This window comes from Cherax quadricarinatus, chromosome 33 (assembly GCF_038502225.1).
Source record: "Cherax quadricarinatus isolate ZL_2023a chromosome 33, ASM3850222v1, whole genome shotgun sequence".
NCBI classification, from domain to species: Eukaryota; Metazoa; Arthropoda; class Malacostraca; order Decapoda; family Parastacidae; genus Cherax; species Cherax quadricarinatus.
Window position 1 is genome coordinate 36,173,990 of NC_091324.1, and position 17,551 is coordinate 36,191,540.

General features: G+C 46.7%; 1 protein-coding gene across 1 annotated transcript in view; it reads right to left on the reverse strand.

Moving 5' to 3' along the window:
* Window positions 1-17,551, reverse strand: part of LOC128693892 (plasma kallikrein-like) — a 64,848-nt gene that overhangs the window by 31,389 nt on the left and 15,908 nt on the right. The window contains exon 3 of the mRNA XM_070091040.1: window positions 17,286-17,444. Within this exon, the coding sequence (XP_069947141.1) occupies window positions 17,286-17,444 (159 nt within the window). The remainder of the gene's footprint in view (window positions 1-17,285; window positions 17,445-17,551) is intronic.

The window sequence follows — 17,551 nt, forward strand, 5'->3', positions numbered from 1 at the left end:
AACTTGTGAGTACTGTCACCAGCATGTAACTTGTGAGTACTGTCACCAGCATGTAACTTGTGAGTACTGTCACCAGCATGTAACTTGTGAGTACTGTCACCAGCATGTAACTTGTGAGTACTGTCACCAGCATGTTACTTGTGAGTACTGTCACCAGCATGTAACTTGTGAGTACTGTCACCAGCATGTAACTTGTGAGTACTGTCACCAGCATGTAACTTGTGAGTACTGTCACCAGCATGTTACTTGTGAGTACTGTCACCAGCATGTAACTTGTGAGTACTGTCACCAGCATGTAACTTGTGAGTACTGTCACCAGCATGTAACTTGTGAGTACTGTCACCAGCATGTTACTTGTGAGTACTGTCACCAGCATGTAACTTGTGAGTACTGTCACCAGCATGTAACTTGTGAGTACTGTCACCAGCATGTAACTTGTGAGTACTGTCACCAGCATGTAACTTGTGAGTACTGTCACCAGCATGTAACTTGTGAGTACTGTCACCAGCATGTAACTTGTGAGTACTGTCACCAGCATGTAACTTGTGAGTACTGTCACCAGCATGTTACTTGTGAGTACTGTCACCAGCATGTAACTTGTGAGTACTGTCACCAGCATGTAACTTGTGAGTACTGTCACCAGCATGTAACTTGTGAGTACTGTCACCAGCATGTAACTTGTGAGTACTGTCACCAGCATGTAACTTGTGAGTACTGTCACCAGCATGTAACTTGTGAGTACTGTCACCAGCATGTAACTTGTGAGTACTGTCACCAGCATGTAACTTGTGAGTACTGTCACCAGCATGTAACTTGTGAGTACTGTCACCAGCATGTAACTTGTGAGTACTGTCACCAGCATGTAACTTGTGAGTACTGTCACCAGCATGTAACTTGTGAGTACTGTCACCAGCATGTAACTTGTGAGTACTGTCACCAGCATGTAACTTGTGAGTACTGTCACCAGCATGTAACTTGTGAGTACTGTCACCAGCATGTAACTTGTGAGTACTGTCACCAGCATGTAACTTGTGAGTACTGTCACCAGCATGTAACTTGTGAGTACTGTCACCAGCATGTAACTTGTGAGTACTGTCACCAGCATGTAACTTGTGAGTACTGTCACCAGCATGTAACTTGTGAGTACTGTCACCAGCATGTAACTTGTGAGTACTGTCACCAGCATGTAACTTGTGAGTACTGTCACCAGCATGTAACTTGTGAGTACTGTCACCAGCATGTAACTTGTGAGTACTGTCACCAGCATGTAACTTGTGAGTACTGTCACCAGCATGTTACTTGTGAGTACTGTCACCAGCATGTAACTTGTGAGTACTGTCACCAGCATGTTACTTGTGAGTACTGTCACCAGCATGTAACTTGTGAGTACTGTCACCAGCATGTTACTTGTGAGTACTGTCACCAGCATGTTACTTGTGAGTACTGTCACCAGCATGTAACTTGTGAGTACTGTCACCAGCATGTAACTTGTGAGTACTGTCACCAGCATGTTACTTGTGAGTACTGTCACCAGCATGTTACTTGTGAGTACTGTCACAAGCATGTAACTTGTGAGTACTGTCACCAGCATGTAACTTGTGAGTACTGTCACCAGCATGTAACTTGTGAGTACTGTCACCAGCATGTAACTTGTGAGTACTGTCACCAGCATGTTACTTGTGAGTACTGTCACCAGCATGTTACTTGTGAGTACTGTCACCAGCATGTAACTTGTGAGTACTGTCACCAGCATGTAACTTGTGAGTACTGTCACCAGCATGTTACTTGTGAGTACTGTCACCAGCATGTAACTTGTGAGTACTGTCACCAGCATGTTACTTGTGAGTACTGTCACCAGCATGTAACTTGTGAGTACTGTCACCAGCATGTAACTTGTGAGTACTGTCACCAGCATGTAACTTGTGAGTACTGTCACCAGCATGTAACTTGTGTGTACTGTCACCAGCATGTAACTTGTGAGTACTGTCACCAGCATGTAACTTGTGAGTACTGTCACCAGCATGTAACTTGTGAGTACTGTCACCAGCATGTAACTTGTGTGTACTGTCACCAGCATGTAACTTGTGAGTACTGTCACCAGCATGTAACTTGTGAGTACTGTCACCAGCATGTAACTTGTGAGTACTGTCACCAGCATGTTACTTGTGAGTACTGTCACCAGCATGTAACTTGTGTGTACTGTCACCAGCATGTAACTTGTGAGTACTGTCACCATCATGTAACTTGTGTGTACTGTCACCAGCATGTAACTTGTGAGTACTGTCACCAGCATGTAACTTGTGAGTACTGTCACCAGCATGTAACTTGTGTGTACTGTCACCAGCATGTAACTTGTGAGTACTGTCACCAGCATGTAACTTGTGAGTACTGTCACCAGCATGTAACTTGTGAGTACTGTCACCAGCATGTAACTTGTGAGTACTGTCACCAGCATGTAACTTGTGAGTACTGTCACCAGCATGTAACTTGTGAGTACTGTCACCAGCATGTAACTTGTGAGTACTGTCACCAGCATGTAACTTGTGAGTACTGTCACCAGCATGTAACTTGTGAGTACTGTCACCAGCATGTAACTTGTGAGTACTGTCACCAGCATGTAACTTGTGAGTACTGTCACCAGCATGTAACTTGTGAGTACTGTCACCAGCATGTAACTTGTGAGTACTGTCACCAGCATGTAACTTGTGAGTACTGTCACCAGCATGTAACTTGTGTGTACTGTCACCAGCATGTAACTTGTGAGTACTGTCACCAGCATGTTACTTGTGAGTACTGTCACCAGCATGTAACTTGTGAGTACTGTCACCAGCAGGTAACTTGTGAGTACTGTCACCAGCAGGTAACTTGTGAGTACTGTCACCAGCAGGTAACTTGTGAGTACTGTCACCAGCAGGTAACTTGTGAGGACTGTCACCAGCATGTAACTTGTGAGTACTGTCACCAGCAGGTAACTTGTGAGTACTGTCACCAGCATGTAACTTGTGAGTACTGTCACCAGCAGGTAACTTGTGAGTACTGTCACCAGCAGGTAACTTGTGAGTACTGTCACCAGCAGGTAACTTGTGAGGACTGTCACCAGCATGTAACTTATGAGTACTGTCACAAGCAGGTAACTTGTGAGTACTGTCACCAGCATGTAACTTGTGAGTACTGTCACCGGCAGGTAACTTGTGAGTACTGTCACCAGCATGTAACTTGTGAGTACTGTCACAAGCAGGTAACTTGTGAGTACTGTTACCAGCATGTAACTTGTGAGTACTGTCACCAGCATGTAACTTGTGAGTACTGTCACCAGCATGTAACTTGTGAGTACTGTCACCAGCATGTAACTTGTGAGTACTGTCACCAGCATGTAACTTGTGAGTACTGTCACCAGCATGTTACTTGTGAGTACTGTCACCAGCATGTAACTTGTGAGTACTGTCACCAGCATGCAACTTGTGAGTACTGTCACCAGCATGTAACTTGTGAGTACTGTCACCAGCATGTAACTTGTGAGTACTGCCACCAGCATGTAACTTGTGAGGACTGCATTAAGAGTGAACGTGCAGAGTCGAGTTGTATCATCCATACTTGGTTATAACGTGATTTGATTTTAAACTCGTTCCTCCGTCTCCATTTACGTTTTTAACACCTTTATGTTAGAAGTGATGAAAGTTCCATGACCGAAACGTTTTTTAAATAAATGTGTCTTCATGTTAGCACATGTGTTTTTCTGAACCAAAAGAGAGGGTTGAGGTCTGGGGTAACGGGAGGACAGCGAGAGTGTGTGAGGATAAAGGGAGAACACTGGAAAGTGAGTTGGTGACTGTGATGGTTGTAAGTCCGGATCATGAACATGGAGAGGTTAATATTAATATAAATATTATTATTATCTTTCTTACTACCAGTACATGTACAAGGTACACAAGTACATGTACAATGTATTCAAGTGCATGTACAAGGTATACAAGTGCATGTACAAGGTATACAAGTACATGTACAACGTATTCAAGTGCATGTACAAGGTATACAAGTACATGTACAAGGTATACAAGTACATGTACAAGGTATACAAGTACATGTACAAGGTATACAAGTACATGTACAAGGTATACAAGTACATGTACAAGGTATACAAGTACATGTACAAGGTATACAAGTACATGTACAAGGTATACAAGTACATGTACAAGGTATACAAGTACATGTACAAGGTATACAAGTACATGTACAAGGTATACAAGTACATGTACAAGGTATACAAGTACATGTACAAGGTATACAAGTACATGTACAAGGTATACAAGTACATGTACAAGGTATACAAGTACATGTACAAGGTATACAAATACATGTACAAGGTATACAAGTACATGTACAAGGTATACAAGTACATGTACAAGGTATACAAGTACATGTACAAGGTATACAAGTACATGTACAAGGTATACAAGTACATGTACAAGGTACACAAGTACATGTACAATATATACAAGTGCATGTACAAGGTATACAAGTACATGTACAAGGTATACAAGTACATGTAAAAGGTATACAAGTACATGTACAAGGTATACAAGTACATGTACAAGGTATACAAGTACATGTACAAGGTATACAAGTACATGTACAAGGTATACAAGTACATGTACAAGGTATACAAGTACATGTACAAGGTATACAAGTACATGTACAAGGTATACAAGTACATGTACAAGGTATACAAGTACATGTACAAGGTATACAAGTACATGTACAAGGTATACAAGTACATGTACAAGGTATACCAGTACATGTACAAGGTATACAAGTACATGTACAAGGTATACAAGTACATGTACAAGGTATACAAGTACATGTACAAGGTATACAAGTACATGTACAAGGTATACAAGTACATGTACAAGGTATACAAGTACATGTACAAGGTATACAAGTACATGTACAAGGTATACAAGTACATGTACAAGGTATACAAGTACATGTACAAGGTATACAAGTACATGTACAAGGTATACAAGTACATGTACAAGGTATACAAGTACATGTACAAGGTATACAAGTACATGTACAAGGTATACAAGTACATGTACAAGGTATACAAGTACATGTACAAGGTATACAAGTACATGTACAAGGTATACAAGTACATGTACAAGGTATACAAGTACATGTACAAGGTATACAAGTACATGTACAAGGTATACAAGTACATGTACAAGGTATACAAGTACATGTACAAGGTATACAAGTACATGTACAAGGTATACAAGTACATGTACAAGGTATACAAGTACATGTACAAGGTATACAAGTACATGTACAAGGTATACAAGTACATGTACAAGGTATACAAGTACATGTACAAGGTATACAAGTACATGTACAAGGTATACAAGTACATGTACAAGGTATACAAGTACATGTACAAGGTATACAAGTACATGTACAAGGTATACAAGTACATGTACAAGGTATACAAGTACATGTACAAGGTATACAAGTACATGTACAAGGTATACAAGTACATGTACAAGGTATACAAGTACATGTACAAGGTATACAAGTACATGTACAAGGTATACAAGTACATGTACAAGGTATGCAAGTACATGTACAAGGTATACAAGTACATGTACAAGGTATACAAGTACATGTACAAGGTATACAAGTACATGTACAAGGTATACAAGTACATGTACAAGGTATACAAGTACATGTACAAGGTATACAAGTACATGTACAAGGTATACAAGTACATGTACAAGGTATACAAGTACATGTACAAGGTATACAAGTACATGTACAAGGTATACAAGTACATGTACAAGGTATACAAGTACATGTACAAGGTATACAAGTACATGTACAAGGTATACAAGTACATGTAAAAGGTATACAAGTACATGTACAAGGTATACAAGTACATGTACAAGGTATACAAGTACATGTACAAGGTATACAAGTACATGTACAAGGTATACAAGTACATGTACAAGGTATACAAGTACATGTACAAGGTATACAAGTACATGTACAAGGTATACAAGTACATGTACAAGGTATACAAGTACATGTACAAGGTATACAAGTACATGTACAAGGTATACAAGTACATGTACAAGGTATACAAGTACATGCACAAGGTATACAGTACATGTACAAGGTATACCAGTACATGTACAAGGTATACAAGTACATGTACAAGGTATACAAGTACATGTACAAGGTATACAAGTACATGTACAAGGTATACAAGTACATGTACAAGGTATACAAGTACATGTACAAGGTATACAAGTACATGTACAAGGTATACAAGTACATGTACAAGGTATACAAGTACATGTACAAGGTATACAAGTACATGTACAAGGTATACAAGTACATGTACAAGGTATACAAGTACATGTACAAGGTATACAAGTACATGTACAAGGTATACAAGTACATGTACAAGGTATACAAGTACATGTACAAGGTATACAAGTACATGTACAAGGTATACAAGTACATGTACAAGGTATACAAGTACATGTACAAGGTATACAAGTACATGTACAAGGTATACAAGTACATGTACAAGGTATACAAGTACATGTACAAGGTATACAAGTACATGTACAAGGTATACAAGTACATGTACAAGGTATACAAGTACATGTACAAGGTATACAAGTACATGTACAAGGTATACAAGTACATGTACAAGGTATACAAGTACATGTACAAGGTATACAAGTACATGTACAAGGTATACAAGTACATGTACAAGGTATACAAGTACATGTACAAGGTATACAAGTACATGTACAAGGTATACAAGTACATGTACAAGGTATACAAGTACATGTACAAGGTATACAAGTACATGTACAAGGTATACAAGTACATGTACAAGGTATACAAGTACATGTACAAGGTATACAAGTACATGTACAAGGTATACAAGTACATGTACAAGGTATACAAGTACATGTACAAGGTATACAAGTACATGTACAAGGTATACAAGTACATGTACAAGGTATACAAGTACATGTACAAGGTATACAAGTACATGTACAAGGTATACAAGTACATGTACAAGGTATACAAGTACATGTACAAGGTATACCAGTACATGTACAAGGTATACCAGTACATGTACAAGGTATACAAGTACATGTACAAGGTATACAAGTACATGTACAAGGTATACAAGTACATGTACAAGGTATACAAGTACATGTACAAGGTATACAAGTACATGTACAAGGTATACAAGTACATGTACAAGGTATACAAGTACATGTACAAGGTATACAAGTACATGTACAAGGTATACCAGTACATGTACAAGGTATACAAGTACATGTACAAGGTATACAAGTACATGTACAAGGTATACAAGTACATGTACAAGGTATACAAGTACATGTACAAGGTATACAAGTACATGTACAAGGTATACAAGTACATGTACAAGGTATACAAGTACATGTACAAGGTATACAAGTACATGTACAAGGTATACAAGTACATGTACAAGGTATACAAGTACATGTACAAGGTATACAAGTACATGTACAAGGTATACAAGTACATGTACAAGGTATACAAGTACATGTACAAGGTATACAAGTACATGTACAAGGTATACAAGTACATGTACAAGGTATACCAGTACATGTACAAGGTATACAAGTACATGTACAAGGTATACAAGTACATGTACAAGGTATACAAGTACATGTACAAGGTATACAAGTACATGTACAAGGTATACAAGTACATGTACAAGGTATACAAGCCCAGGATGTGACCCACACCAGTCCACTAACACCCAGGATGTGACCCACACCAGTCCACTAACACCCAGGATGTGACCCACACCAGTCCACTAACACCCAGGATGTGACCCACACCAGTCCACTAACACCCAGGATGTGACCCACACCAGTCCACTAACACCCAGGATGTGACCCACACCAGTCCACTAACACCCAGGATGTGACCCACACCAGTCCACTAACACCCAGGATGTGACCCACACCAGTCCACTAACACCCAGGATGTGACCCACACCAGTGTGACCCACACCACTAACACCCAGGATGTGACCCACACCAGTCCACTAACACCCAGGATGTGACCCACACCAGTCCACTAACACCCAGGATGTGACCCACACCAGTCCACTAACACCCAGGATGTGACCCACACCAGTCCACTAACACCCAGGATGTGACCCACACCAGTCCACTAACACCCAGGATGTGACCCACACCAGTCCACTAACACCCAGGATGTGACCCACACCAGTCCACTAACACCCAGGATGTGACCCACACCAGTCCACTAACACCCAGGATGTGACCCACACCAGTCCACTAACACCCAGGATGTGACCCACACCAGTCCACTAACACCCAGGATGTGACCCACACCAGTCCACTAACACCCAGGATGTGACCCACACCAGTCCACTAACACCCAGGATGTGACCCACACCAGTCCACTAACACCCAGGATGTGACCCACACCAGTCCACTAACACCCAGGATGTGACCAGGATGTGACCCACACCAGTCCACTAACACCCAGGATGTGACCCACCCACACCAGTCCACTAACACCCAGGATGTGACCCACACCAGTCCACTAACACCCAGGATGTGACCCACACCAGTCCACTAACACCCAGGATGTGACCCACACCCACACCAGTCCACTAACACCCAGGATGTGACCTAACACCAGTCCACTAACACCCAGGATGTGACCCACACCAGTCCACTAACACCCAGGATGTGACCCACACCAGTCCACTAACACCCAGGATGTGACCCACACCAGTCCACTAACACCCAGGATGTGACCCACACCAGTCCACTAACACCCAGGATGTGACCCACACCAGTCCACTAACACCCAGGATGTGACCCACACCAGTCCACTAACACCCAGGATGTGACCCACACCAGTCCACTAACACCCAGGATGTGACCCACACCAGTCCACTAACACCCAGGATGTGACCCACACCAGTCCACTAACACCCAGGATGTGACCCACACCAGTCCACTAACACCCAGGATGTGACCCACACCAGTCCACTAACACCCAGGATGTGACCCACACCAGTCCACTAACACCCAGGATGTGACCCACACCAGTCCACTAACACCCAGGATGTGACCCACACCAGTCCACTAACACCCAGGATGTGACCCACACCAGTCCACTAACACCCAGGATGTGACCCACACCAGTCCACTAACACCCAGGATGTGACCCACACCAGTCCACTAACACCCAGGATGTGACCCACACCAGTCCACTAACACCCAGGATGTGACCCACACCAGTCCACTAACACCCAGGATGTGACCCACACCAGTCCACTAACACCCAGGATGTGACCCACACCAGTCCACTAACACCCAGGATGTGACCCACACCAGTCCACTAACACCCAGGATGTGACCCACACCAGTCCACTAACACCCAGGATGTGACCCACACCAGTCCACTAACACCCAGGATGTGACCCTAACACCAGTCCAGTGACCCACGCCAGTCCACTAACACCCAGGATGTGACCCACACCAGTCCACTAACACCCAGGATGTGACCCACACCAGTCCACTAACACCCAGGATGTGACCCACACCAGTCCACTAACACCCAGGATGTGACCCACACCAGTCCACTAACACCCAGGATGTGACCCACACCAGTCCACTAACACCCAGGATGTGACCCACACCAGTCCTTTAACACTAAGGATGTGACCCACACCAATCCACTACCACCCGGGATGTGACCCACACAAGTCAACTAACTCATAGGATGTGGGCCACACTAGTCCACTAACACCCTGGATGTGACCTACACATGTCCACTAGTACCCAGGATGTAAACAACACCAGTCCACTAAGAAACAGTATGTGACCCACACCAGTCTACTAAGATCCAGGATGTGACCCACACTTGTCCACTAAGAACCTTGATGTGACCTAACACCAGTCAACTAAGACACAGGATGTGATCCACACAAGTCCACTAACGCCCAGGATATGACCCACACAATTCCATTAACAATCAGATTGGGACCCACACCAGTCCACTAACACCCAGGATGCCTCACAACAGTCCAGTAACACCCAGGATATGCTCCACACCAATCCACTAACACCCATGATGTGACCGACACCAGTACACTAGCATGCAGGATGTGACCCACACCAGTCCACTAAGACCCTGGAAGTGACCCACACAAGTCTACTAACACCCAGGATGTGACCCACACTTGTCCACTAAGAACCTTGATGTGACCTAACACCAGTCAACTAAGACACAGGATGTGATCCACACCAGTCCACTAACACCCAGGATGTGACCCACACCAGTACACTAACACCCAGGATGTGACCCACACCAGTCCACTAACACCCAGGATGTGACCCACACCAGTCCACTAACACCCAGGATGTGACCCACACCAGTCCACTAACACCCAGGATGTGACCCACACCAGTCCACTAACACCCAGGATGTGACCCACACCAGTCCACTAACACCCAGGATGTGACCCACACCAGTCCACTAACACCCAGGATGTGACCCACACCAGTCCACTAACACCCAGGATGTGACCCACACCAGTCCACTAACACCCAGGATGTGACCCACACCAGTCCACTAACACCCAGGATGTGACCCACACCAGTCCACTAACACCCAGGATGTGACACTAACACCAGTCCACTAACACCCAGGATGTGACCCACACCAGTCCACTAACACCCAGGATGATGTGACCCACACCAGTCCACTAACATCCAGGATGTGACCCACACCAGTCCACTAGCACCCAGGATGTGACCCACACCAGTCCACTCACCAGTCCACTAACACCCAGGATGTGACCCACACCAGTCCACTAACACCCAGGATGTGACCCACACCAGTCCACTAACACCCAGGATGTGACCCACACCAGTCCACTAACACCACACCAAGGATGTGACCCACACCAGTCCACTAACACCCAGGATGTGACCCACACCAGTCCACTAACACCCAGGATGTGACCCACACCAGTCCACTAACACCCAGGATGTGACCCACACCAGTCCACTAACACAGGATGTGACCCACACCAGTCCACTAACACCCAGGATGTGACCCACACCAGTCCACTAACACCCAGGATGTGACCCACACCAGTCCACTAACACCCAGGATGTGACCCACACCAGTCCACTAACACCCAGGATGTGACCCACACCAGTCCATTAACACCCAGGATGTGACCCACACCAGTCCACTAACACCCAGGATGTGACCCACACCAGTCCACTAACACCCAGGATGTGACCCACACCAGTCCACTAACACCCAGGATGTGACCCACACCAGTCCACTAACACCCAGGATGTGACCCACACCAGTCCACTAACACCCAGGATGTGACCCACACCAGTCCACTAACACCCAGGATGTGACCCACACCAGTCCACTAACACCCAGGATGTGACCCACACCAGTCCACTAACACCCAGGATGTGACCCACACCAGTCCACTAACACCCAGGATGTGACCCACACCAGTCCACTAACACCCAGGATGTGACCCACACCAGTCCACTAACACCCAGGATGTGACCCACACCAGTCCACTAACACCCAGGATGTGACCCACACCAGTCCACTAACACCCAGGATGTGACCCACACCAGTCCACTAACACCCAGGATGTGACCCACACCAGTCCACTAACACCCAGGATGTGACCCACACCAGTCCACTAACACCCAGGATGTGACCCACACCAGTCCACTAACACCCAGGATGTGACCCACACCAGTCCACTAACACCCAGGATGTGACCCACACCAGTCCACTAACACCCAGGATGTGACCCACACCAGTCCACTAACACCCAGGATGTGACCCACACCAGTCCACTAACACCCAGGATGTGACCCACACCAGTCCACTAACACCCAGGATGTGACCCACACCAGTCCACTAACACCCAGGATGTGACCCACACCAGTCCACTAACACCCAGGATGTGACCCACACCAGTCCACTAACACCCAGGATGTGACCCACACCAGTCCACTAACACCCAGGATGTGACCCACACCAGTCCACTAACACCCAGGATGTGACCCACACCAGTCCACTAACACCCAGGATGTGACCCACACCAGTCCACTAACACCCAGGATGTGACCCACACCAGTCCACTAACACCCAGGATGTGACCCACACCAGTCCACTAACACCCAGGATGTGACCCACACCAGTCCACTAACACCCAGGATGTGACCCACACCAGTCCACTAACACCCAGGATGTGACCCACACCAGTCCACTAACACCCAGGATGTGACCCACACCAGTCCACTAACACCCAGGATGTGACCCACACCAGTCCACTAACACCCAGGATGTGACCCACACCAGTCCACTAACACCCAGGATGTGACCCACACCAGTCCACTAACACCCAGGATGTGACCCACACCAGTCCACTAACACCCAGGATGTGACCCACACCAGTCCACTAACACCCAGGATGTGACCCACACCAGTCCACTAACACCCAGGATGTGACCCACACCAGTCCACTAACACCCAGGATGTGACCCACACCAGTCCACTAACACCCAGGATGTGACCCACACCAGTCCACTAACACCCAGGATGTGACCCACACCAGTCCACTAACACCCAGGATGTGACCCACACCAGTCCACTAACACCCAGGATGTGACCCACACCAGTCCACTAACACCCAGGATGTGACCCACACCAGTCCACTAACACCCAGGATGTGACCCACACCAGTCCACTAACACCCAGGATGTGACCCACACCAGTCCACTAACACCCAGGATGTGACCCACACCAGTCCACTAACACCCAGGATGTGACCCACACCAGTCCACTAACACCCAGGATGTGACCCACACCAGTCCACTAACACCCAGGATGTGACCCACACCAGTCCACTAACACCCAGGATGTGACCCACACCAGTCCACTAACACCCAGGATGTGACCCACACCAGTCCACTAACACCCAGGATGTGACCCACACCAGTCCACTAACACCCAGGATGTGACCCACACCAGTCCACTAACACCCAGGATGTGACCCACACCAGTCCACTAACACCCAGGATGTGACCCACACCAGTCCACTAACACCCAGGATGTGACCCACACCAGTCCACTAACACCCAGGATGTGACCCACACCAGTCCACTAACACCCAGGATGTGACCCACACCAGTCCACTAACACCCAGGATGTGACCCACACCAGTCCACTAACACCCAGGATGTGACCCACACCAGTCCACTAACACCCAGGATGTGACCCACACCAGTCCACTAACACCCAGGATGTGACCCACACCAGTCCACTAACACCCAGGATGTGACCCACACCAGTCCACTAACACCCAGGATGTGACCCACACCAGTCCACTAACACCCAGGATGTGACCCACACCAGTCCACTAACACCCAGGATGTGACCCACACCAGTCCACTAACACCCAGGATGTGACCCACACCAGTCCACTAACACCCAGGATGTGACCCACACCAGTCCACTAACACCCAGGATGTGACCCACACCAGTCCACTAACACCCAGGATGTGACCCACACCAGTCCACTAACACCCAGGATGTGACCCACACCAGTCCACTAACACCCAGGATGTGACCCACACCAGTCCACTAACACCCAGGATGTGACCCACACCAGTCCACTAACACCCAGGATGTGACCCACACCAGTCCACTAACACCCAGGATGTGACCCACACCAGTCCACTAACACCCAGGATGTGACCCACACCAGTCCACTAACACCCAGGATGTGACCCACACCAGTCCACTAACACCCAGGATGTGACCCACACCAGTCCACTAACACCCAGGATGTGACCCACACCAGTCCACTAACACCCAGGATGTGACCCACACCAGTCCACTAACACCCAGGATGTGACCCACACCAGTCCACTAACACCCAGGATGTGACCCACACCAGTCCACTAACACCCAGGATGTGACCCACACCAGTCCACTAACACCCAGGATGTGACCCACACCAGTCCACTAACACCCAGGATGTGACCCACACCAGTCCACTAACACCCAGGATGTGACCCACACCAGTCCACTAACACCCAGGATGTGACCCACACCAGTCCACTAACACCCAGGATGTGACCCACACCAGTCCACTAACACCCAGGATGTGACCCACACCAGTCCACTAACACCCAGGATGTGACCCACACCTGTCCACTAACACCCAGGATGTGACCCACACCAGTCCACTAACACCCAGGATGTGACCCACACCAGTCCACTAACACTTAGTATGTGACCCACACCGGTCCACTAACACCCGAGGGTTAACTGAAATATATCCCTGAGGCTTCCACAATATGAGGGTTAACTGAAATATATCCCTGAGGCTTCCACAATGTGAGGGTTAACTGAAATATATCCCTGAGGCTTCCACAATGTGAGGGTTAACTGAAATATATCCCTGAGGCTTCCACAATGTGAGGGTTAACTGAAATATATCCCTGAGGCTTCCACAATGTGAGGGTTAACTGAAATATATCCCTGAGGCTTCCACAATGTGAGGGTTAACTGAAATATATCCCTGAGGCTTCCACACTGAGAGGGTTAACTGAAATATATCCCTGAGGCTTCCACAATGTGAGGGTTAACTGAAATATATCCCTGAGGCTTCCACACTGAGAGGGGCTGAGTGTAGTGTGTTCCTGAAGCAGAGTTCTTCAACTTTCACTACAGTCACTGCTTCTTCCACCTATTTTTCACTGTTTTACATGTCTCTTTCAGCTGTTGTCTCTCCTGTAACGTTCTGTCCTGGTCAAGGAACACACGGTGATATCTCTCCGTTCTCACCACAGCCTTAAGATCTGATCTCGTGTCACGTGTGTGTGTGAGTGTACTCGCCTAGTTGTGGTTCCAGGGGTTGGGTCGCAGCTCCTGGCCGCTACTCAATCACTCTTCCCTCTCTGTGAGCTTTATTATACCTCTTCTTAAAGCTATGTAGGGATCCTGCCTCCACTACATCACTACCGAGGCTATTCCACTTCCTGAAAACTCTGTGACTGAAGAAATACTTCCTTACATCCGTGTGATTCATCTGAGTCTTCAACCTCCAACTGTGACACCTCGTTGCTGTGTCCCATCCCTGGAGCATCCTGTCTCTGTCCACCTTGTCTATACCTCTCAGTATTTTATATGTCGTTATCATGTGTGTGTGTACTCACCTAGTTGAGGTTGCGGGGGTCGAGTCCGAGCTCCTGGCCCTGCCTCTTCACTGATCGCTACTAGGTCACTCTCCCTGAACCGTGAGCTTTATCATACCTCTGCTTAAAGCTATGTATGGATCCTGCCTCCATTACATCGCTTCCCAAACTATTCCACTTACTGACTACTCTGTGGCTGAAGAAATACTTCCTAACATCCCTGTGATTCATCTATGTCTTCAATTTCCAACTGTGTCCCCTTGTTGCTGTGTCCAATCTCTGGAACATCCTGTCTTTGTTCACCTTGTCAATTCCTCTCAGTATTTTGTATGTCGTTATCATATCTCCCCCCACCTCTCCTGTCCTCAAGTGTCGTCAGGTTAATTTCCCTTGACCTCTCCTCGTAGGACGTACCTCTTAGCCCTGGGACTAGTCTTGTTGCAAACCTTTGCACTTTCTCTAGTTTCTTTACGTGCTTGGCTAGGTGTGGGTTCCAAACTGGTGCCGCATACTCCAATATGGGCCTAACATACACGGTGTACAGGGTCCTGAACGATTCCTTATTAAGATGTCGGAATGCTGTTCTGAGGTTTGCTAGGCGCCCATATGCTGCAGCAGTTATTTGGTTGATGTGCGCTTCAGGAGATGTGCCTGGTGTTATACTCACCCCAAGATCTTTTTCCTTGAGTGAGGTTTGTAGTCTCTGACCCGCTAGACTGTACTCCATCTGCGGTCTTCTTTGCCGTTCCCCAATCTTCATGACTTTGCACTTGGTGGGATTGAACTCCAGGAGCCAATTGCTGGACCAGGTCTGCAGCCTGTCCAGATCCCTTTGTAGTTCTGCCTGGTCTTCGATCGAATGTATTCTTCTCATCAACTTCACGTCATCTGCAAACAGGTACACCTCGGAGTCTATTCCTTCCGTCATGTCGTTCAGAAATACCAGAAACAGCACTGGTCCTAGGACTGACCCCTGTGGGACCCCGCTGGTCACAGGTGCCCACTCTGACACCTCGCCACGTACCATAACTCGCTGTTGTCTTCCTGACATGTATTCCCTGATCCATTGTAGTGCCTTCCCTGTTATCCCTGCTTGTGTGTGTGTGTGTGTGTGTGTGTGTGTGTGTGTGTGTGTGTGTGTGTGTGTACTCACCTATTTGTACTCACCTATTTGTACTCACCTATTTGTGGTTGCAGGGGTCGAGTCCTAGCTCCTGGCCCCGCCTCTTCACCGGTTGCTACTAGACCCTCTCTCTCCCCGCTCCATGAGCTTTATCAAACCTCGTCTTAAAACTGTGTATGGTTCCTGCGTCCACTACGTCATTTTCTAGGCTATTCCACTGCCTTACAACTCTATGACTGAAGAAATACTTCCTAATATCTCTCTGACTCATTTGTGTCTTCAACTTCCAATTGTGGCCTCTTGTTTATGTGTCCCCTCCCCTGTAACATCCTGTCTTTGTCCACCTTGTCTATTCCACGCAGTATTTTATATGTCGTTATCATGTCTCCCCTGACCCTCCTGTCCTCCAGTGTCGTCAGGCCGATTTCCCTTAATCTTTCTTCATAGGACATTCCCCTTAGCTCTGGAACTAACCTTGTCGCAAACCTTTGTACTTTCTCTAGTTTCTTGACGTGCTTTATCAAGTGCGGGTTCCAAACAGGTGCTGCATACTCCAGTATGGGCCTGACATACACGGTGTACAGTGTCTTGAACGATTCCTTACTAAGGTATCGGAATGCTGTTCTCAGGTTTGCCAGGCGCCCATATGCTGCAGCAGTTATCTGATTGATGTGTGCTTCCGGAGACATGCTCGGTGTTATACTCACCCCAAGATCTTTCTCCTTGAGTGAGGTTTGCAGTCTTTGGCCACCTAGCCTATACTCTGTCTGTGGTCTTCTGTGCCCTTCCCCTATCTTCATGACTTTGCATTTGGCAGGATTAAATTCGAGAAGCCATTGTCAAGTTCAACTTACTTGGGAGACAGCAGGTGCAGCTCCGTCCCTTACACCACCTGTCCTTGGTCTTGGAGTCACACACACCTGCATGGCGACTCACACATGTACCAAGCTTCCTCCTGCACTTGCCTGACGTCTTGCATCTTCTCCCTGAATTCTTCTTTGTCTTCCTTGATCCTGATAAGACAAACTCTGCTCAGAAAGTGATTACAGCTACTAGATATATAAACACAACGGAGGACGGGAGGCTCGACAAGTGGTCCCTAGATTAACAGGGACTTTCC